A 23,487-nucleotide genomic window follows, 5' to 3' on the forward strand; every position below is an offset into this window, starting at 1 on the left:
GTGCATAACTCGTTAACTTTTAAATTACGCATGGACCTTTGTTTGGTGACTAATGATTGTGAATCTTTAACGATTGAGGTTATAAATAAAATCCACAAAAATGTAATTCTGAATGTTATATATAGACCACCTTCTGGCAATATAAAAATGTTTCTTAAACAATTTAAAAGTTTAATTACAAACAAAGACATTTGTGGGAAATGCACATACTTTGTGGGAGATTTTAATTTGAACGTACTGGAATATGACGCAAATAAAAACGTTAGAAGTTCTACAATATTGTATATCAAAGTAGTTTTATTCCAACTATTAATAAACCTACTAGAATTACAAAAGATAACTCCACTTCAATAGATCAAATTATAACTAACAATTTCTCTAACATAAAAATTAAAACTGGAATACTTGTAACAGACATTTCAGACCATTTTCCGGTTTTTATAATATCAACAAAATAAAAAATCAATCAAATTTCCAAAAAAGTAAAAATTACTTAAACGAATAATTAATGACGCTTCCATTGTTTATTTTAAAAGCCTTTTATCTTCCACAGGTTGGGGACCGGTCCTGAAAACTACAAATGTTAATATTGCTTATAACAGTTTCAATCAGATATTTCAAAACAACTATAATGAAGCATTTCCAAAAATTATAAAACTTATTAAAAAAAAAACATTTTAAAATCCGTTGATAACATCATAGAATCATAAAAAAAAATGAGTCGAATTATAAAAACTACAAACGACTTTTTGAATCAATTATAAAGTCCTCAAAAAAATCGTACTATACTAACCAGTTAATAAAATTTAAAAATAATTCACAAAAAACATGACGTTTAATAAATGACGTCATTGGTAAAAAAAAGAATAAATTGTAACAGTCCGGAAAAAACTCATAAATAACTGCGAAATTGTTAATAATCTTTAATTGCTCAATCGTTTAATCATGCATTTTTTAATTCAGGCGTAAATTAAGCATCAAAAATTAAACTTAATAAATCTGATTTTAAATCATACCTAACCGCTAATAATACCATAATGGAAAATAATAAATTAACTGAAAAAGAATTATTAAATGCTGGCTCTATTTTAAAACCAAACAAAGGTCTAGGCGTTGACGATGTTTGCATTAATGTAATAATAAAATTTAATGTAATAATAAAATCAATTTCTTATTTAAAATCTCCGCTCATGCATATTTTTACTTAGTCTCGTCAACAAGGAATCTTTCCTGATAAACTTAAACTTGGAAGGATGGTACCAGTCTTTAAATCTAGAGATGATACTAGCATTTCCAATTATAGACCAATCTCAATACTACCATGCCTTTTAAAACTATTAAAATACATTATGTATCATAGACTATTTATCTTTCTAGAAAATAACAATATTCTTTATAACAAACAATTTGGATTTAAAAAAAATCACTCCACAGATCAAGCAATTATTCACCTTATTCAAAATATTTTTCAGGCATTTGATGAAAATAAACATACGATAGGTGTATTTATTGATCTTAGCAAAGCGTTTGACACTGTTGATCATTATATTCTATATAATATACTAGAAAATTATGGGATTAAGCTCTCAAATTTTAAATGGTTTCAAAGCTATTTGTCAAATAGGAAACAATACATTTCATTTAGCTGCGGAAAAACTGATAATATGAATATAAAATTTGGTGTTTCACAAGGGTCAATTTTAGGACCACTCTTATTTCTAATTTATATTAATGATTTAAGCAAATCTTGTAAGTTACTAGACACTATTTTGTTTGCGGATGATACAAATTTGTTTCACGCTTGTCACGATATTAAAATGTTGTTTAATTCAGTTAACATGGAACTCATAAACCTCACAGAATGGCTTAGTGCAAATAAATTATTAATTAATTTAGATAACACAAGGAATTCTTTCTTTCATCGCCATCATGAACGCGATAAAATCACTTTAAAACTTTTAAAACTTTTTAATAAACAAAAACATGCAATGAGAATAATATCTAATGTAGGCCGTTTTACTCACTCGAAAGAACTATTTATAAAGCTGAATATACTTAATGTCTACCAAATAAATATTTTTCATCTTTTAATTTTCATGTATAAAGTTAATAAAAGAACAACACTGAACATTTTTAATTCGTTACTCAAAATAAATAAACATAGATACTTAACCAGATACTCAAACAACACCTATATTCAACCCAAAAGTTTTATGCCACAACTGAGTTTTCATTATCCATTAGAGGACCAAAAGTATGGAATAAAATCCTATCTAATAAACTGAAAACTCTTGAAACTCTTGACGAATCTAAATTAAAATTGAAACAAATGCTCCTAGTTAGTGATAAAGTGCATGACTTTTTCGGGTGACAGATAAGTTTTTTCGATTTAGTTTAAAGTTTATCTTCGTCAACCCTTTTATGGATTTGGTTGAAGCATGCTTAAATACATATAAATATATATATTTTTTAATTGGAAAGGTTCAATTTCTTCTCAATTCTGTGTTTTATTAATAATTTTAGTATTTAATCTTAATTAAAAAAAAAAAAAAGTTGTTACGAACCTTTTTCTTTATTTCTTTATTTTATTGCAAGTTTTACTTTGAACAAATTTATATTAATCTTTATATACTTATTTATTTAATATTTATTTCTAAGAATTTGATATTTTACTTTTTATTGATTATTTTATTACTTTAAAAGAAATTTTTTTTTCAAAAAAAAAAAAATTCTTTATGACCCTGTAACTTTTTGTTTTTGTTTTATCTTTTTAAAAATAAAGTCCTATTTTATATATATTGGTAACATTTATATACTCTATACGAAGTTATTTATTTTTTACGGAATCAGTCTCGGGGCTTGGCAATAAGACAAATTGTGTCTTCTTCTTGCCCCGGCCATTTGTACATTGGAAATATTGGTTGTATTTATATTTTTATACGGCAAAAAATAAAGAGAAAAAAAAAAAAGATGAAAATTCATCAAAAATGATGTCCACGTTTATACTTGAAGTTAGACCTAGGACACCACAAGCAGTAATGATGTTCTCAAAGCTGGGGACAACCCATAGCGAGAATCGCCTCAGATAAAAAATCAAACCACTGCTCTAAATAAGTCACAGCTGTCTGCAAACCAGAACATAAATTTGATTATGCGGGAATTAACTCTGACTTAAGAACACACTGGGGGCTAAACCCAAAAAATCTGTCTTGAAACCGGTCGTTCAACTTCTTACTTAAGTCATACATAATATCATACGGCTCGCAAAAAGACTTGTTATCTCTTTCCAGAACAAGAACAGTTTTTTCAAAGACAAAACACAGGTTTTGAACAAAAAATAAATAAATTTAGGTGACTTCCAGTTGCAAATCACCGAAACCAATGTCGACCTGAAGACCGAGAAGTTTTCTAAGTCTTACTGAACAACCGTCTCCAAGTGATTTGAAATATGAAACAATGACCGGCTATGACTGCAGCAAGCTTTCGATAGCAGGACCTAAAGAGAGCCAACGCGTGCTTACATATCTAATTATTTCCTGAAATTTCCTGAAATGTTAATTACAACAACAACAAATAGTTTACAAAAATCGTAAAAAGTAGTTTTAATTCGAATATAGATATATATTTTAAATTCTTTTCTCAAACTTTTGTTTTTTTCTTCGATAATCATCTATTTTTCTTAAATATCTTTTGTTTCATCATACTATCCTTTTTTCTTTTATTTTTCAACTTTTTCCTTATTAGTTTTCTTTTGATTATTTTCTTTCCATTATTTTTTCTTTTTCTTTTTTCTTTCCTTTACGATTTAATTCCTTTTTCATCTTTTTCCGTTGAAAAAAGGATGTTCGCCATTTAGCGAAGCTCTAAATTACAGATTTCCATTTTGTCTGCACTTATGCGCATGTCACAACAAATTAATACAGCTTTCGGCGTGCGACAGTGCAACTGCAAGATCCGAAAAAGTAAATAAGTAAAGTTATAGTTATTAATAAAGTATGTATTCAAGAAATGTGTTATTTATATTTAATCATCACAAGTTTGTTGTGGCTTGAAGATTTAGAACAATTGATGACACTTGAATGATTTTGAAATTTCGGATTCGGGATATTTAACGTTACGGGGAGGGTTGAACCAGGACGCGGGACACAGACGCTTGAATCCGAGACATTCCGGGAAATTCCCGGGACGTCTGGCAACCCTAGTGATATTATTTGTTCTCAAATAAAATAAAAATTCTAATCAAAATGTAGTCAATTCGCATTTCTTAATAAATAAGTAAACAGTTTTGTATTTAACTTAAATCTGTTTATTTCAATTTTTCAAGTAAGTAAAAGAAGAACTTGTTCGAAAAAAAGAACTTGTTCGAACTTTTTTCTAATATAGTTCGAACTTTCCAGTTCGAACTTTTTTTCAAAAAGTTTTGAGTTTTTATTTTTAATTACATGAGAAATTAATGAAATTAACTTGAATAGAAATTATCGAAATTAATTTCATTAAAAATTAATGAAAATAATTTAGAATGTCAAGTCATATAATATAGAAAATATTATATACGTTTAAAATCGGGGGCCCTGCTGGTACCCTAATTTGTTTGGGCTGGGCGCCTAGGCTCCCAGGAACCCGGGTTAATCCGGCATTGCAGAACAAACATAATATTGAGTTTGTAATTATTTGTTATCTTTCAGCTGCCATTATTCTTTTTATGTCAGAATTATTATAAAATATATTGTTATAAAGATATTTAGGAACTATTTAACTTTTCATTTACGGGGAAAGTGCGACAACGCTGGTCACTGAAAAAGATCGTCAAAGTAAACGTTTAGAATAGCATGTTAATAAACTTTATAAATCGTCAAAGTAAACGTTTACAATGGCAAGTGTATAAACTTGCTTTCATCATTTTATGAAAGAATTTTATGCAAAAGTGAAACATAATTTTATTAGAAACTTTAAAAGAATATAACATAACTTTGTAGTTGACCAAAAAACTTTAAAAGAATATAACATAACTTTGTAGTGACCAAACATTTTTAAATGAGAAACTACAAGAGAAAAACTAATCAAGCTAACTGGAACAAAGATGACATGAAAAATGCTACTACAACAGTAAAGTTGAGGCAGATCTCTTTAAGAAAAGCTTGTAAAAACTTCAGTGTGCCAAAAGATTCACTACATCGGCGTGTTAAAAAGGTTTCACTTGAAAGTAGTTTACACACTAATATACTTGGAAGATTTAGAAAAGTGCTTTCTGATAATCAAAAGCAAGATCTAAATAAGTATATTAAAGATATAGAAAATTCATTTTATGATCTCTAAATGATGGATATTAGATTGATAGTATTTTAGTTCTGCAAAAAAAATTTAGTTCCAAATCCTTTTAATAAAGATAGTAAATTAGCAGAAGAAGACTTTGTGCGAGACTTTTTAAAAAGTCCATCCTGATTTATCACTAAGAAAACCAGAAGCAATTTCTATAAACAGAGTATTTGGTTTGATCGAAAATAATATTGAAATCTATTTTAATTATTTAGAGAATTTGTTAGATAAATATCACTTTGAGCCACATCAAATTTTTAATTGTGATGAGTCTGGGTTGTCATGCGTCCATAAGCCATTAAAAGTTATCTCATCTACAAGAAAATAGTATCTTTCATCAGTGACTAGTGAGGAAAAAGAAGTACAACGACAATTTTATGTGCATGTAATTCTGTTGGTCATTATGTACCACCTATGATGATATTTAAGCGCCAAAAAAAAAAGAAATTATTACTCACAGATAATGCTCCAGTTGGAACTATTCAAAGATGCTCAGAAAATGGTTGGGTTAATACTGAATAATTGGGTTAATACTTGAATATAAACAACATTTTGTTAAACATGTACGATACACCTTGATCAACAAAGTTTTAATTATATTTGACAGTCATTGCTCTTATACCAAAAGCTTAAAACTTATTATGAGCATAAAACTATGCTCGTGACAATGGATTGCTGTTGTTATTGCTACCACCACACACAAATCATTAATTTCAACCATTAGACTGTGGATTTTTTAAGCCTTTGAAAACCTTTTTTAATCAATCATGTATGAGATGGATGCGAAATCATTCAGGAAGACAAATAAAAACAAAAAATCTTGGAGAAATTTTTAATGAAGCATATTTAAGAGCTGCTAATATGGAAAACGCTACTTCAAGTTTTAGAGCAACTGGAATTGTCCCATTTAATCGGTATTTGATAGAAAATGAATATCCAAGGACATCTTTGAGTGATAATAATAAAATCAGGTTATCCATAACTCATGAAATTCACTTTGAACGCTATAACAAAAAAGAAAATCTCAGATTATAACTAGTTCTCCATATAGGAAGAAAACTTTACTTAAAAGGAATAATGAGAAGAAAAACTGGAAAAGAACAATGACAAGAAATTAAACAAAAAAATGTAAACAATGAAGAGGAATGGTTTTGTCCAGTTTTTCAAGGAAAATGGTGCAATGGTACCCAAATTGACTGGATAGCTTGTTGTGTATATACTGTTTGGGTACACGAAGACTGCACATTAAACAATGTTTGCTTTTTATGTGAATAGATTTTATTGAAATTTTTTGACTAACATGAAACTTTGCATATGAATTTTTACATTGATATATTTTTAAACTCCTATCATTTTTTAATTTAAAAGGACAATTGCTTTTTTATGCAAGTAGATTTGGTATTTTATTCAATTATTTGACAAACATGAGACTCTGTGTTCAATATATATTTTTTCAATTACATTGTGCTTTACTTCCTATTGTGTTTTTTGTTTTAGATAATATTTGTTTTTTATGCAAGCAAATTTATTAATATATGCATATATTTTGAGTTATATATATATATATATATATATATATATATATATATATATATATATATATATATATATATATATATATATATATATATATATATATATATATATATATATTATATATATATATATATATATATATATATATATATATATATATATATATATATATATATATATATGAGGCCTGTAGGAACAAAAGTTATATTGGGGGGGGGGGTAGTACTACCCTGAAATAGTTTTAAGGACTTTTTTTTTTTTTAGTCATTTTTTTAGTCACTTTATTAAAAATCATTATTCGTGTTTGAGTATAGATATATTTAAATATACCATTGTATTATTATCATTGCTATTATTGTTATTACCTTTATTTTTATTAATATCATTATTATTAAATAATACCATTATTTTTATTAATACCATTATTTTAAATGTTATTAATACCATTTTTATTATTATAGTTATTATTAATGTTATTATTATTGTTTACGTTATGATTTTTAAAGTTATTATTTTATTCTTATGCTATTATTCATTATTATTAGGTATTTACGCATCATTACGCATCATAGTAATTATAGTTTTACCTAAAAATGTTAAAATAAACCATGTGACTTTATAAAATAAAATAAATATCGATAAATCTTTGACATTTTATAAAAATAATTTGGTAATAAAGTTGCGTCGAAAAGCTAGCAATTAGTTATCATAAAATTTATTAAAACTGTGATATAACTCCTTTTTTAACTTCATTTACTTATGATTTATTTTGTAACAGTTTTGCTGACAAATTATTATGTCTAATGTACAAGACATGTTTTAGACGTTTATAAAACGTACTTATACGTTTGAACACGTGTTTTAAACGTTTTAAACACGTCTTGTGTCTACTGTGTCTATTTAGATCTTAATTCAAAGAAAAGTTATAGAAAGTATTATGCTACTGTCATTTTTTGTTTTATATGGATTGACTTCTAAAAAATAATTTTTATTTAGAAATTTGCTGAAAGGGGACAAAAAAATGGTTCGACTTAACAAAGATTGGTTATCCGAGGTTTGACTTGACCGCAGAACTTTAATTGTATTCAGCTAGGCGACTTTAAGGGACACAAAAAACAGTTCAAGATAACAAAAGTTTGAGTTAACTGGTGTTTGACTTACCGGGAATTAACTGTATTTACTTATTAAAATAGAGTGTATATATTTATTAAATTAAAATATGTATTTATTATTAGGGGTCTTCCATAAAGTACGTACACAGGTGTGATGGAAAAAGGGGTAACTCAAAAGCGTTCCAATATCTGTTCAATTTATTTATTTTTTATTTCATCATTTTAAAAAAAGAATACAATGCCGTGTTATATAAATAAAATCTAAATGACCGGGGCAAAAAAAAGATAAAATTTGGCTTATCACTACGCCCCAACGTACTTTTATCAGCAAGCGTGTACAACCATTAAAGGTAAAGATACAATTAAGGTTGGTCATGAGTCGGGGTCCAGACCCAACCCTATTAGTCAAAAAAAAAATTGCGTATTTTTTGTTTAAAATGCTCTAAGAAGTTCTAATAGTCTTGTCACAGAACTGCATTAAAGAATTTTAATTAGACGTGGGTCTTAAACTGAAGGCCTTAGAATAGTAAGACCCAAGATTATGCGAACTCTTTCGTTGTAGGCCTTCTAATAAAGAATTCACACCCGAAGATGAGGATTCTGGTCAATAATTGAGACTCACAGGCCAACAATCAAAAAGCCCTATTTATTACCAATGTATATAATTTTTTTATTACCAATGCATGTAACAAAACCCCTCCTATAATGTAACTATTATAGTAGCTAAAAATAAGGACCCAACCACGTTCAAAGACTTTTAGCATTTTTTTTTTAAATTAAGTTATAACTTAAGATGACGGTAAATGAAAACGTCAGAAAGTATTAACAAAAAACTTTTTTCGAAATAAATGATTTTACGTAAAACCATTTATTTCGAAAAAAATTTTCTGTTATTACTTTCTAACGTTTTCATTTACATATATTGTATACAATATCGATAGATAGCAATAGTATTATTAATAAATGTGTTAGACTTTATGTAAATTCCAAACAAAATCTTGCAAAAGTCTTCATACTGACAAAGGTCAATAGTATTTTTTTTTTCCTAGAAATTAAAAATAATGGTTATAAACTAAGATACCACGAAGATTTTAACTAATCTTATGAGCACACAATGGCTTCCAGTGTGCTTAAAATCATAGAACTACGATATTTATCAAGATCTCTACCACCTGTGCTAAAGACTGACTCAGAAGAAACAGTAGATAATGGAATCGACAAAATATATCTTGCTAAACATTGTGTAACTGGAAATCTGACTCTGACATGTTTCCACCATTCCAGTATGTTTAATCTTTCTTTATCAACAATCAATGGCTCATATAAGTACAACCGTAATTCATTTTTTAGTTCAAAAGAAGAAGATTTCAAGGCTACATGTTTTTTGAATTTCTCGATTCTTTTAAGGCTACATGTTTTTTGAATTTCTCAATCCTTTTTTGAATATAAAAAAGAAGCAGAAGTTTCATTAATATTTTGTAACTTCTGTTCAATTGTGGCATCATAAATTTCTCTAAAGTAGAACTCAACGCTAATCATTTTTTAACGCGGGTCCAACACAGATAAAATCGCTAATATATCGGAACTAATTTTTTAATATTTTAAAAATTTTACCATCATTTTGCTTCCCATTTCCCCAGTTTGCTGTTGGATTTATTGTTGTAGAGAAAAGGTTTGTTACTCCGTAACTTCTTTTAGACAAATAAAGGGATTTTTGAATTTCAATGCAGTATCCAACATTATATAATTAGAGTTCTATCTTGTTTTCACATCTAAAACAACATTACAAGGAGCTTATATTTGGAATGCAACTTGCCATTTCAAAGTTGACGATTTAATAAGGTAAGGTTACTCCGTAGAATTTTTAAATAATCACAACAACCTTTAACATTTGTTCACTCCTCTTTTGCGAATGTGTGTAACTTAAGCCAATTTCTTTTAGACGAATAAAGGGATTTTTGAATTTCAATGCAGTATCCAACATTATATAATCAGAGTTCTATCTTGTTTTCACATCTAAAACAACATTACAAGGAGCTTGTATTTGGAATGCAACTTGCCATTTCAAAGTTGACAATTTAATATATTCACGCTTTCTCAAACTTTTACTATTATATGCTTAATGCCTTCAATTGCTTTTTGAACAACCAAATTTAAGATATGCGCAGAACATCTAACATGAAAAAAATTACCGTCACTGACGAGTTTAGTAATAAACTTCTCATTGAGAATTCTAACCATTGTGTCATTTGCTGAACAGTTATCTAAAACAACACACATGATTTTTTTTATCAACGTTCCATTTGTATAACTTTTCAAGTAAAGTTTTATATAGCGCTGTTGTAGTATGAAAGTATAGTGTTGCTGCAGTATGAGGTGCATCAATATCAATAAAATTAAGTATATGCTTTTTTAGTCTCCAATTATTATTGATATAGTGGCAGGTAAGAGCAATATATGCTTTATTTTGAATAAACGACCAAAAATCACTCGTGAAATTAATTTTTCCTTTTCATCCTCGAAGACTTTCAAACAATCATTTGAATTGTAAGTCGAATAACCATTTTAAAAAAGACGTTGTAGATTTTTACTATACTCTCTAAAACCGCAATGTTCAAAAATCGAAAAAGGGTATTCGTGAAGTATTATTTTGCAGTCCAAGTCGTTTCTTTTTGTTTCTTGATTAAATTTGAAACTTATTAACTCCAAAATATCATCAACTATTACTTTATAACTCTGTAAAAAGATTCGATCTTTTATTGGGGAAAAAACTTGTGAGTGTTTAGTCCTCAAATGTTTGACCAAGTGACTAGATCCATCTGTAGGTCTTGCTAATAAAGAATGAGAATAATAGTTACACTTTGCTTTATGTTGACCATTGATTAAAACCTTTTTATAAGATGCCCAAACTTTTGAGATGCATTTTCTCTTTTTAGTTTTAGGTAATACACTCAACTCAGATGAAAGTAGCTGTTCAATATCAATAATTGGAGTGATAGCATTTGCGTTTTCTACCTATGTTATATCTGTAAAAAACAAATGAAATAAAAAATAGGTATCTAAAGAAAAAGATTGGTTTTGAACCTTTTATAACTTACGTACTTCTTTAGTCTTTTTCTTTGATGTAATAAAATTTTTGAAACTAAAAATAAAGCTTTTATGAGAAGATTCTTCGATGAGACGAATTTTTTTAAACAATCGGGTTTATATATTTTTCGAAAGTCATCAGTAGATGTGAATTTTTGCGAGATGTCTCTTTGTGAAAAGAGAACAAAAAGCAATCCATTAAATAAAAATACAATGATAGAATTCTCGTTACAAAAAACACTCCATAAAACCTGTTTTTTAGTTCTTTTATTTATTAAAGACAATTCCCAAATCGAATTTTATTTAACTTGAAAATTATTTTTCTTAACAAAATCTTTTTTTAAAGAGTGCATAAAATCAGGTTTTATAATCTGGTTTGTAAACCTTTTTGAATATTTTAGAAATCATTGTTTCCATCGGCATACTCCTAATATTAAATAAGATATAATGAAAAAAGTATATAAGAAAATTATAATAATGAAAACATATCAATTAAGAAAATGTTAGTCGAGTATGGAATAACGCGTCTGGACATTTTAAGATCCATACCAACCCACTTGGTTAACGGTCTGACCGGTCTGGGTCTGGTGGGTTTTGGGTTCGAAAAATGAGACCCAGACCCGGACTTAACGGGTCAAGTTGGGTCTGGATCTAGACTCAACCCAATACCAGCCCTAAATACAATGACTTTATACCACTTAAAAGTTATATACAAATATTTACAAGTATTTTAAGATCAATTACTAATCTACAATCAAGAGAAAATCGTAAAAAGAAAATAAACAACAAATATGTACAAAAGGGATAGAGAAGGGAGGGGGGGGGGGAATACAGCGAGTACGTACAAGGTTTGACTATCTCTCCTCCTTTATCTCTCCTAAAACTTTTTTTCTTTTTTTATTAACAAAAGTATTGCATTTCGTGAGTTAAAAAAAAATCAATATTCTGTTATGAAACAGAGTTATGTCGAAATAAATAAAAAAATATTTATAATTCATTTTAAAAATTTATGCGTGGGGAAAAGATTAGGGTTTGACTTTATAATAATGCGTAAGTACACAGTGATGATTAAAAGCATATATGTGCATACAAGAAGAGAGAGACTCTTAAATCAGTGGTTCAGAGGTTTTACTGTAAATGTACTTTATGGATGTCACCTTACAAAAAATGTACCTTAAATGTTGTGTTTTTCAATATCATATCCTTTATATGAACCTTCGTTGTAATATATAAATCTGTAGAAGAGATACAAATACAGAACTTTTTCTTTTGTTATACATTTTTTACAGATTTTTTTTACAGTTTATATAATATAAAACAATACAATATATACAAATACAATATAATAGGTATATACAAAACACACCTGCAATATTCCTTTTGGTGCAATTAAAAATATACAATTCACAAACTCTGCAAACTTTTTCGGAAACTTCCGCACTCTTTTCAATTTGCCTGATGTAGTCCATGGTGGGTTCACCTAATTTATTTGTGCTCAAATCAGGTGACTTGGGAGTGGGGTGGATGTCTGACACGTTTTTTGGAAATTCATTGACTTCCACTGAAACTCCTCTTCCTACATCCGAGACAACCCCTTTGCTCCATTTGCTCGTACATTTTGAGTTTGAGGTTTTATAAATACTTCTTGTCCTCCTTTGTATAGCGATGGAGAATTTTGTCTTTAGTTTTGGCAAAAACTGTGCGTAGTTTCTACTCATAGGAGAATACAGCTCTATAGGGAAGTGATGTTTCTTTACCATTTATTATTGGCGCCACATAATACCAATACACCATCTTTTACGGATCTTTGACGCTCCTGGCTGACATATGATTAAATGTTTGATGATGACGTTCAACAATTCTATTTTCAAATGGCTTGCAAGTACGAAGAATGATGACAGAAACTCCCTATTCAGCGCATTATTTACGCACGAGTTCTAAGGAATATTTCTTCTATTCTCAATTGCAGTTGGTATTGTCTAGCAATTGCTTCTCAATTGCTAGACAATACCAACTGTTTTCAATATCAAGACTTTCCTCCCATCAAATATGCACGGGATATACCAATAGCCATCTTTTACAATATTTTTTACAAATGACTATACGTGTTTTCTGGTTACTTTCTTTTAAGTCTATGTTTGCTTTATCGGATAAAATGTTCGATTAACTCCAAAGTTATAAAGAATTTGAAAAACTTTACATAAGTTGACGTAACATTAACTGCCATTAGTGTCACGAGATAAATTTTCTTCATTAAACTACATTCTTTTACAAGATCTTCAATTAAAGATAGCAGGCGTTGGACAAGTGGTTTTCCAAGACTAGGAACTTGAATGGGTTTGTACTTATTAGGTGATTTTTTTTTTTAATTTCAAAACACGAATACACAAAAAGCCAAATTTTGGGGCAAAAATACAAAAAATGAGACTACAAAAAAAAAAATCCAAAAATATTAAATAAAATAATTTACCTTATGTTAAATCAGCAAAACACCCAAAAAAATGTGCCAAATAGTTCCCAAATAATTATGGCTTTGAGCGCAAGGTAAATCTTAATATTTTGCCGCTTGACCACAAGGTAAATGTTAACATTTTTGGACTTTTTTTTTTAATTGTTTTTTTTTTAATATTTGCCCCAAACTTGGCTTCTCGTGTGTATTTGCATTTTAATTTTTTTTTTTAAACTACTAGTCCCCAATGATTAAAGAATTTAACCAACCAACAGCTGTCGCAGAATCTCTCATTAAGCTAACAAGTTCAAAACCCAATTTATTGCTCGATTGAGTTCTCTGATCACAGCTTCTAACTCTGCAAGATAAATATGAGCCGTATTATCTTGTTTCTTCAGCCACGAAAAAACTTCGACCATTTCTTTAGCAACTTCCAGAGCTGTGCCAATAACTAAACTGCTAGTATCACACCACACGGTTTTTTAAGAAGTAGTTTTGACATTCTATGACCCATGAATCTTTCTTGCTGATTCTTACCTTTAGGCTGCTTACTAATTTTGTTACATAATCATCCAGCACTCTTTTCAAATAGCTGCATGAAGGACGCAATCAATTTGATATCATAAAATGTCTGGTTAACTGTTCATACCAACAAAAGATTTGCCAATGTGTAATTCTTCCTTCAGAAATTTTGAGCAGGTTGTCACCTTTCCGACGTACTTGGTTGCTGTGTTTATACACTCGTAATTCAAGCACACAACCGTCAACAAGGTTTTCCGGTAACTTTGAATCTCATTCATATTTTTTGAAATGCTCTTGAACCCTACGATTCGACACAATGTTATTTTTAACAAAGATGTTAATAATGAATAAATCCATCTAAATTTCGATAATTTTGTTCAATGATAAAATATTTTTTTAAATTTTAATCATTTTTACATATATATTCAAACCAAAACCCAATCTTTTTAAGCAGTAATAAATTGAGTTTTATGTGAATTGAAGTTTACCAGCCACTGAGCGCCCCATGCTGTTGCTGAAGTTCTAAGCTCAAATGTCCCCTCGAAGCAATAAGAGAGTGTTGTCTTTTTATAAAGGTAGGAATAAATGGTAGTTTCATCAGCGAACAATGCTGAATTTCTGGTTGATCGTTTTTTTAAATTAAGAAAAGTATAGTGCTAAGGATTGAACCTTGAGAAACCCCTGACGTTACAGGAAATGAAGAAGAGTGCTGTCAATCGAGAACAACTTGTATACCTTAAGAAAAGAGCTTATGGAGAGGACCAGTATATCAAGCTTTGTCAAAGCATGCTATACTTTATTTTAGACAACAATTTATAAACTCTTCGTATGTTATTAGTGGGAGAAAGCGCATTTTTTACTTTATTGCAATCTTCTTTAACATACTCGCTTAAATCTTCACTACTACATTGTTAGTTAATAAAACATTTTGGTGCTTTACAATGTATGTACAATGAAGTTTTGCTACAAATACCAAAAACTGGATTCACTCTGAAAATTTACTAGAATCATCATATTGTTACATAAAGCAGGCAAACTTTATTACTATACTCATAGCCAAAATAACTTGTAACAATAAGTGCGCATTTGCTGTTTTTTGTTGTTCACACGCTGTAATAAATTTCCACTGAATAAAATTCTGAACACCTAAGAGCATAATAAGCGATATATCCAAACAAAATATAATGGTTATATACATAATTCGTTCCTTCTGACCCAATTAAAAATAAAATTTATATACAATGCAAACAATAACACTTATCACAGTATCTGTTATTTTCTTCGAAGTCTTCTTTTTTTCATATTGTATAAAGCTAACTTTTACTAATTTCCTGTTGTTTTTTTTTTAAATATATGCTCCTGGTTGAATCCCTCAAAATATATTAAAAAACAAAGAATTTAACGGCAAACAGAAAATAAAATATTACAGTATCAACCACCAAATAAATCATGGTTTGCAAAAAAGTTTGCATTTTACTGGTATGCAATTTGTGGTTTGTAGTTCGCATTTTACCGAATACCAGTTTAGAGAGAGCAAATAGTTCTGTTTTTTCCGTGGGAGAGGTAATAAGATCAGATCCGTAAATTAACGATGGAATTTTTGAGCAGAGGCATAGCAAGGGGAGGGAAGGTGGGCAGTTGCCCCGGGCGCCACTCTGGATGGGGCGCCAAAAAAGGGAAAAAACAATAAAAATGAATGAATTCACAACTCAGATCCAGAGCCAATAGTGGCTAACAGTCAAACGACTACAAGATCCCACGATGAACTTTAAAGATGCAGGATCTGATATGAAAATGTTGGAAAATTATCTCAAAGAATTTCGTGATCATTTGTGCCAAAATGCAATTGAGTATAACAAGGTCAGATGTATGGAATGGGGAATTTAAGCTGAAAAGAGAGTCAGGCGACGGCGAATAATGCCAGGTGAAAGAGCTGGAGATAGCGGCCTCTCTGCTGAAGATGAAGTTAGCAGAGTTTTGAAAATGATATTGGACCGTTTTCAACAAGAACTAACAACTCGCTTTAGACGATTAAATAATCTCAATGAAAAATTTGGATTCCTGCTCGATTTGAGAGTATTACTAAAGAGGGATGGTGATGAAAATCAAGAAAGTTTGCAGAGACATTGTTTGGATCTGGGAAATTTTTACAGTACAGATATCAGTGAAGCAGAATTATTCACTAAAATTGCAGACTGTCAGATGCAGCTTAAATCTCGTGGGGGTCCAATACCAACAATTCCGCTGGATTTACTTTCATTTATTTTGTCATACGGAAATGACGTTTTCCAAACTTATGCATTGCATTACAAATTTTGCTCACAATTGGAGTGTCAATAGTCAGTTGCGAACCTTCAGCAAGTTCAAGCTTATTCTTTCATATGTCTGAGCTTCAATTAACAACGTCTTGTTAATTTGGTAATCCTTAGTGTCGAAAGAGAATCTCTAGAATCAACAGACTTTGACGACATAATAGATAAATTTGCTTCAGTTAAAGCTAGAAAGATCAAATTATAATTTATAAATAGTTGTTGATTATTGGATCTGATTGACCATCAGCATGCCATCTGCATGAACCATAATGGATACGTAATTGGAAACATGAGGGGCGCCAATTTTCAGCATTGCCCTGTGTTTGAGGTAACTTTCAGACATGGAGTAATCTCCAAACTTGATGCTTTACATAAAAATGGATTTATGTGTTAAAATTGATAACACTACTATAAAGTTGGAAGCCGTACTGAGTATCAGTTTTGCTTTTGAGTGGCTGCTATCCTACTATCATGTGTTTAATGTAAATTATCCTTTAGAACTTTTTAGTGTGTATTGATTTTTGGTACACTTTTTGGTACACTTTTTGGTACTTTTTTTGGTATACTTTTTGGTACACTTTTTGGTACACTTTTTGGTACACTTTTTGGTACACTTTTTGGTATACTTTTTGGTCTTTTTTTGGTTTTCACTTTTTTGATTTGAATAAGCAGCCAAGGAATTATTGTTAATACTTTTTTGAAAAAAATAATGTCATAAATATAACATGAAACTAAACAATATTAGGTATTTTAAATACTTTTTCTTAATTTTTGTTATATTGTCTACTTTTGACTTGACTTTAAAAAATTTTTTCGACCTGATGTTTTTAGTCTTACCTAAAATTCACGTAGTTTGTATTTAAAAGAAATACTGTATTAGAGTTGCCTCCTTTATCTGAACGAGAATGTAATCAAACTTTTTATTTTAATTAGTTTTTTATTATCATACTACTTGGAGACTTAAATGAAGGGAATAAATCACACATAAGTAAACTTCAAAAACATCAAAATGCCTTTATATGTTCTAAAAAAAGGTTAGTGTACAAACTATATAGCGTTGAATTTTTTTTACGTTACGAATTAAATGAAACTAAATGTGTTGCAAAAGCTTCAACCAAAGTGTCGCACTAAAAGCTAAATGTGACTTTAATGTCATTTTTTTATGTGACCTTAAAAATGCATTTGCTATTAGAGTCGCATAGTATAGCTGGCGTTAATACTCAATGATGAACTCTACGCACAATGTGGCGTAAGACTTAACACTATTTTTAAGCGTGTGTCAAATGTTAAATGGTTTTGAGAAACCTCTAAATATAACTTTTGCACTAACTTTTTAAACTCAGTTTAATAACCCAGTACAGTGAAAACAGACATTTTTTTTAAATGTTTTTTCAAAAACCGCCCTAATAAATAACAGTGATTAGTATATTTGTACTGTATTTTCTATGTAATTTAAATCTTGTGTTAATTTTGGAAAACCCTTTAACAACAATAATATATCAAAGACTCAATGTCAAAGTAAAAAGTGTTTGTCAGCAACTTTACACCAGACTAAATAATGCAAAAAATTACTGTACTTAAATTAACAAATTGAAAATCAGTTACTACGACACACGGTTGATAGTTGATAAAACATAAATTTTATTTATGTAATTTTAATAAAAATACTCTTTTTTTTATAATTTTATTTAACTGTAAAAACTTACATTTAAAGAGTTTGATCTTTCCATTAAAACAAGTACATGCTTGAAATTGTGTAACACAAGAATTTTCATTTAATGGTGATGAGACTATTACCCACAAAATAAATCCAAAATATGCTGCAAATCCAACTACAATCAACAAGCCAATATTGTTAACAACCAAAAAGGCAAGTGCCTAAAAATACAAATAATATACATGTAACACATAAGCTTAAAATTAAATTTTTTTTTGTATAACTTGCTTTATCTATTTCACATAAATTAATGAAATAAATTTTTTTAAATTTCTTTTGTAAATAATTTAACTAATTATAATTAGATAAAAAAAACAAAAAAACAATTTAACTTGGGCAATTGAGCTTACATACTAACTTGGGCTATTGAGCTTACATACTAACTTGGGCTATTGAGCTTAGATACTAACTTGGGCTATTGAGCTTACTACTAACTTGGACTATTGAGCTTACATACTAACTTGGGTTATTGAGCTTACTACTAACTTGGACTATTGAGCTTACATACTAACTTGGGCTATTGGGCTTACTACTAACTTGGACTATTGAGCTTACTACTAACTTGTGCTATTGAGCTTACATACTAACTTGGGCTATTGAGCTTACTACTAACTTGGGCTATTGAGCTACCTCCTTATAAATAATAATACTAATATTTTTAAATTTTCTCCATTTTCAAATTGCAAAAAGTTAACCTGCTGTGTGTGATTATTGGACTTTTTTATGCTTAAGCTAACAAAGGATAATTATAAATACTCTGCTGCCTTGAGTCTTTTAGTTGATTAAAGGTTGGAGATAATGTTTAAATTAAAATATTTATCTTAGACAGAGATGCAAACTGCATCTATTAACTGTCTTAAAGGAAGCCTCTGAGGAAAAGTCTTGGGGCAAGCAAAAAATCTAAGCACACCAGTCTTTATTTAAAAAGTGTATATGGCATAAATATAAACTATTACAATGTTATTTCCTAGGCGGATAAGTGACTAATAGCAAAATCTCTCAAAATCTAGTTATTTTTTATTTTTTTGTGTGTGTTTTTTTGCCAAAAAAATCACCAAATCTATTTTCTCATTGAAAACACAAACCAATTTACCTAATTGTCACAAAACTGTGTTTGAATTCTATGAACATTTTTTTTGTGTACTTTTGTTTTTCACCGCTTTACTCTATTACCTTTTTCTTTGCTTTTTATCACTCTTAAAATAACCCAAACTATTTGCCTTTTTTCTTTGATTTGTGCTAATTGCTTATTCTCCTTTATGTGGTTTAGACAATGATTTCAAAAAGTTGCTTTAATTCTTTTATGAGGAGCATTCTTTTCATGACTTAAATTGCTATTGGAAGAAAAAAAGATGCCATTCGTTACTTTTTGAACTAATAAATGGCATCTCTTTTTTTTACCACCGTTTTAAACTGTTAGATTTATGCAAAGATGAAACTTTTTATTTCTTTGTCAGTTTAAATTGAAGCCTCCTGCAACTTCATAGTTTTCCTTTATTCTAAGTTGTAGTATGTATTTTCAATATGCAATTGTAATTTTTTTTTACCTTTTTTACTAAAAAACCACTAATGAGGTTACAAATAACAACTTTTGTAAAAACAGATATATTTTTTCATTGTACGATATTTTTGCAATTATGTATTGTCTTATGGTAAAGTTTATTAATCTTAGATAACTGTATTTTATTGAAGTTTTTAGTTTTTAAGTTTCGATAGACTTTTGTAAAATCTTTAGTAGTGTCATTAACAAAGTTGAATATTTCTCAACTGATTTGATGTTATTTTCTCTCCCGAAGATAAGACTATTAATAATACTTATGTATAAGAAGAAAAGTACTACTATAGAAGAATATTTCATCTCTTGAATCTAATAACCACACTTTTCAAGCAACAAGTTTTTAACTGATTTCAAAACCAAAAATTTCTAAGAAACCTAATTTATTTTTCCATGACCTTTTTAAAAAAATCATTACCCTGCTGAGTAGTTTCTTCAATTTTCTCCTCAACTTATTCGGATACATTAGAACTAGAAAAAACATTCAACGACAATAGCTTTTCAGATGATTTAACAATTTCAGTTTTTGAAGCTATAGAAAGCACATTTTTTCTTGTTGAACTGAAAATATTTGTGGATTGTGCAAGTACAGTAAAAGAATTGCTTCTGATTTTTTACTTATCTTCTTTCTCAAATTTGATTGTCTTAAAATTACAAACTTATTTAAGAGTTTAAATTTTTCAGTTCATTTAACAAAAACTCAAACATACCTTTACTAGGTAATAAATTAGCTAGGTAATAAATCTCATCGCTCTAAACTTTCTACTACAAGAGAAGTTGGTCCCAAGCCTTTGTAAAATTCTAAAAGTTTAGGATGTTGAGCGTCATTTCAAATATAATTGAACCAATACCATTTAATGCTAAAACTGTACATTCTTTTACTGCTAGAAATCTACCAATAATTTCTTCTTTAATATTCCGTTTTGTTTTGCAGTCAAGAACTAAATTTAATTCTTTTTTTTCTTTTGGTTTGAAATTTTGGAGAATGGTATTTTTTACTTGAAATTTTTAAAGGAACTTGAAAATTTTCTGATTTGTGAAATTGATTGCTTGTAATTGTCAACCGAAATAGGAATAGAATGTTCTTGGTTGCAAACATAGTTATAACTATGTTTCATCTTGTGTATGTATCATCTTATAAGATGATACAGGGGTGAATCCAGCATTTTTTGGTCTCTGAGATTTTCCAGACATGGAGGGAACTCCAAACATTTATATGTTTATACTTATGCCAAATAAAAATTTTTGTTAAAAAATGCTGACCTCGGATAAAAAAGCCCAAAAATATTTTCGTCGTCATTAATAGTGAGAGCAACAAGTTCATAAAATATTTTTCTTGTTCTAAACAAATATTTTTTGCATTATCCTCAACTTGGCTTATATTTATTGATAAGTTGTAAGTTTCATTGTATAATCTCACAGCGATCACAAATTATGACCATATAAAATTTGCAACCCCCTCAAGTTGAGGGGTGTTCAAACTTTGCACCATGTCTGAAAGTAAGCTCAAAGACCAAAAACAGCTGAATCCGCCTCTGTGATGCTCTTTATAACCGCCATATTGGTCTTCATCTTTATCTTCTGCTTTCTTACTTAAAACATTTACTTCGGCCTTAGCTTCAACCATTTCTCTATGTTTATATAATACACCAGTAAAAGCTAAGTGGATTGCATGTGAATAGCATAATTGATTAATTATATATAGTGTTTGTCAAACTTCGTCATAACACCAGCACACCATTTAGTGCTGCAACTATGCCAGTTTGTAGATTCAATTTGAAACTTTTCAAGTCTTCTAAATACTAAATCCAATGTTCTTTGAGCATCACAAAAACCAGCAATGAGAACCAATCTCAAGTTAAAATCTTCTGCTAAGTGCTGTACATTGATGTTTAAATATCTATCATTTCTTTTGCTTGTCCATTTTAATTGAATAAAATTTTTTCCTTTTAATTTTTATTGAATCTACTTCTCGAAGAGTTTCAAGTTTGGCTTTGTCATAAACGCATGAATGAGATTCGTTGCTCTTGCGTTGTTTCTTGGTAATTAATGTCCTCAATGTGGAAGAAACTCGTATGAATGAGCTAATCATAATGCTAATAATAAAAAATCCATCCCATCATCTCTCGTTTCAAGTTTTGATATGATTTCTTTTAAACTACTTCTTTTCACTTTCATAAAGTCTAAAATATTCTTTTTGTTCTTTTGAAGAAGTTCCAGCGTTTTTTCTTTACCAAACATTTCTGATTTTTTTTCAATAATTACTTTATAAACTGCATTTAAATAAATAAAAAATTCCTCATTGGTTAATCTTTGCCGCTCAACTTTTATTTTTCAATGTTTGCAGATTGCCTGTCTATTCCTGGTATTTTAAAAATATTTCAAAATTTCAACTTTTTTTTTTTAAATCTTAAAATAATTTTTAGGCCATTACATGAATTTTTTTTAATTTTTATTTACGAGTTTTACTGTTAATTCGGAGCCCTTAAAAAATATTTTCAAAACCATTTTGAATAAAAAACTATTATATAGTTTTTACAATTTTAAACTTCACCTTATATGCTGCTGTGTAATTCTTAAAAAGTGCTGCAGCTTTGATATACATTTATTCTAGAGTTCTTTTATGTGATATTAATCTCCAAGAAGGTTATAGTGAGTGATAACTCACTATAACCTTGCAATAGTAATGATTGCGCAAATAGAACTTTACTAAACATTTTCAAAAGGAATTGCTTTGTGCTAATCAATCATAAAACTGATATTTTTTTTAATAATAATTATCTAAAAACCTTCGCAAACTAATACATTTTTCAAATCCATTTTGGGGCCCTCAAAATCATGAGGCACTAAGCCGGCCTATAGGTAAAGCTGACCCTTAATATAGTCTTTCATTAAAAATTGTTTTTCAAACAAACAAAAAAAGAAAAACTAATACAATGAGGCATTGTTACATTATTTAGTGAAATGACTAAATTAGAAAGGTTATAAAACAACAAGGTTAGATATTGCAAAGATATGCCTACCAAATTTTCAACTTAGAACTTTCTTCTCATGCCAATCCATATTCTTCAATTATAAAGCACTTAACTATTGTTTCAACAACAACATCATTAGCAGCAATTAGTATGTGACCCGAATTGATATTTGACCAGGACCGGGTTTGATAAGACATAGTCGGGGCCGGGTCTATGGATGGGGCTGCATAAAAATTGAAAGTCACTATAAATATATTATTGTTATTTAAAATTCATGATATATTTTACATAAATATTTATATCATCATCATCATCATCATCACCATCATCATCATCGTCATCATCATCATCATCATCATCATCATCATCATCATCATCATCATCATCATCATCATCATCATCATCATCATCATCATCATCATCATCATCATCAACATCATCATCATCATCATCATCATCATCATCATCATCATCATCATCATCATCATCAACATCATCATCATCATCATCATCATCATCATCATCATCATTATCATCATTAAAATCTTATCTGATACACACCATCAGATATAATTACTACTCTCAAACTCTCTAATATCATTGCTTCTTTTCATATCTTTTAAAAACACCATCCATCTGATCTCTGTTCTTTCCGGATAATAAACATCATAAACTTTAATTCCCAATTTCAATCTCATACAATATAACACTATGGATGCATGTAGTGTATAAATTTCCTTTCATTATGGCACTTTTGCTGTTAGAAATGGAGAATATAGAAAAAGTAAAACATGTCTAGGACAATTTCTGACATCTTTTGCTCATTATGAATCTTCTGCTCCACTAGCTGATCTAATAAGATCTCCAAGATAACAAAACTTACCAAAGCACTCGGACTTTCCAGTG

General features: G+C 29.1%; 1 protein-coding gene across 1 annotated transcript in view; it reads right to left on the reverse strand.

The window, feature by feature from the left end:
- LOC124808994 (uncharacterized) overlaps nt 1-23,487 on the reverse strand; it is a 45,210-nt gene that overhangs the window by 7,188 nt on the left and 14,535 nt on the right. Inside the window, exon 3 of the mRNA XM_065792485.1 lies at nt 18,041-18,212. Coding sequence (XP_065648557.1) covers nt 18,041-18,212 — 172 coding nt within the window. The remainder of the gene's footprint in view (nt 1-18,040; nt 18,213-23,487) is intronic.

This window comes from Hydra vulgaris, chromosome 03 (genome assembly GCF_038396675.1).
Source record: "Hydra vulgaris chromosome 03, alternate assembly HydraT2T_AEP".
In the NCBI taxonomy this organism is placed as follows: domain Eukaryota; kingdom Metazoa; phylum Cnidaria; class Hydrozoa; order Anthoathecata; family Hydridae; genus Hydra; species Hydra vulgaris.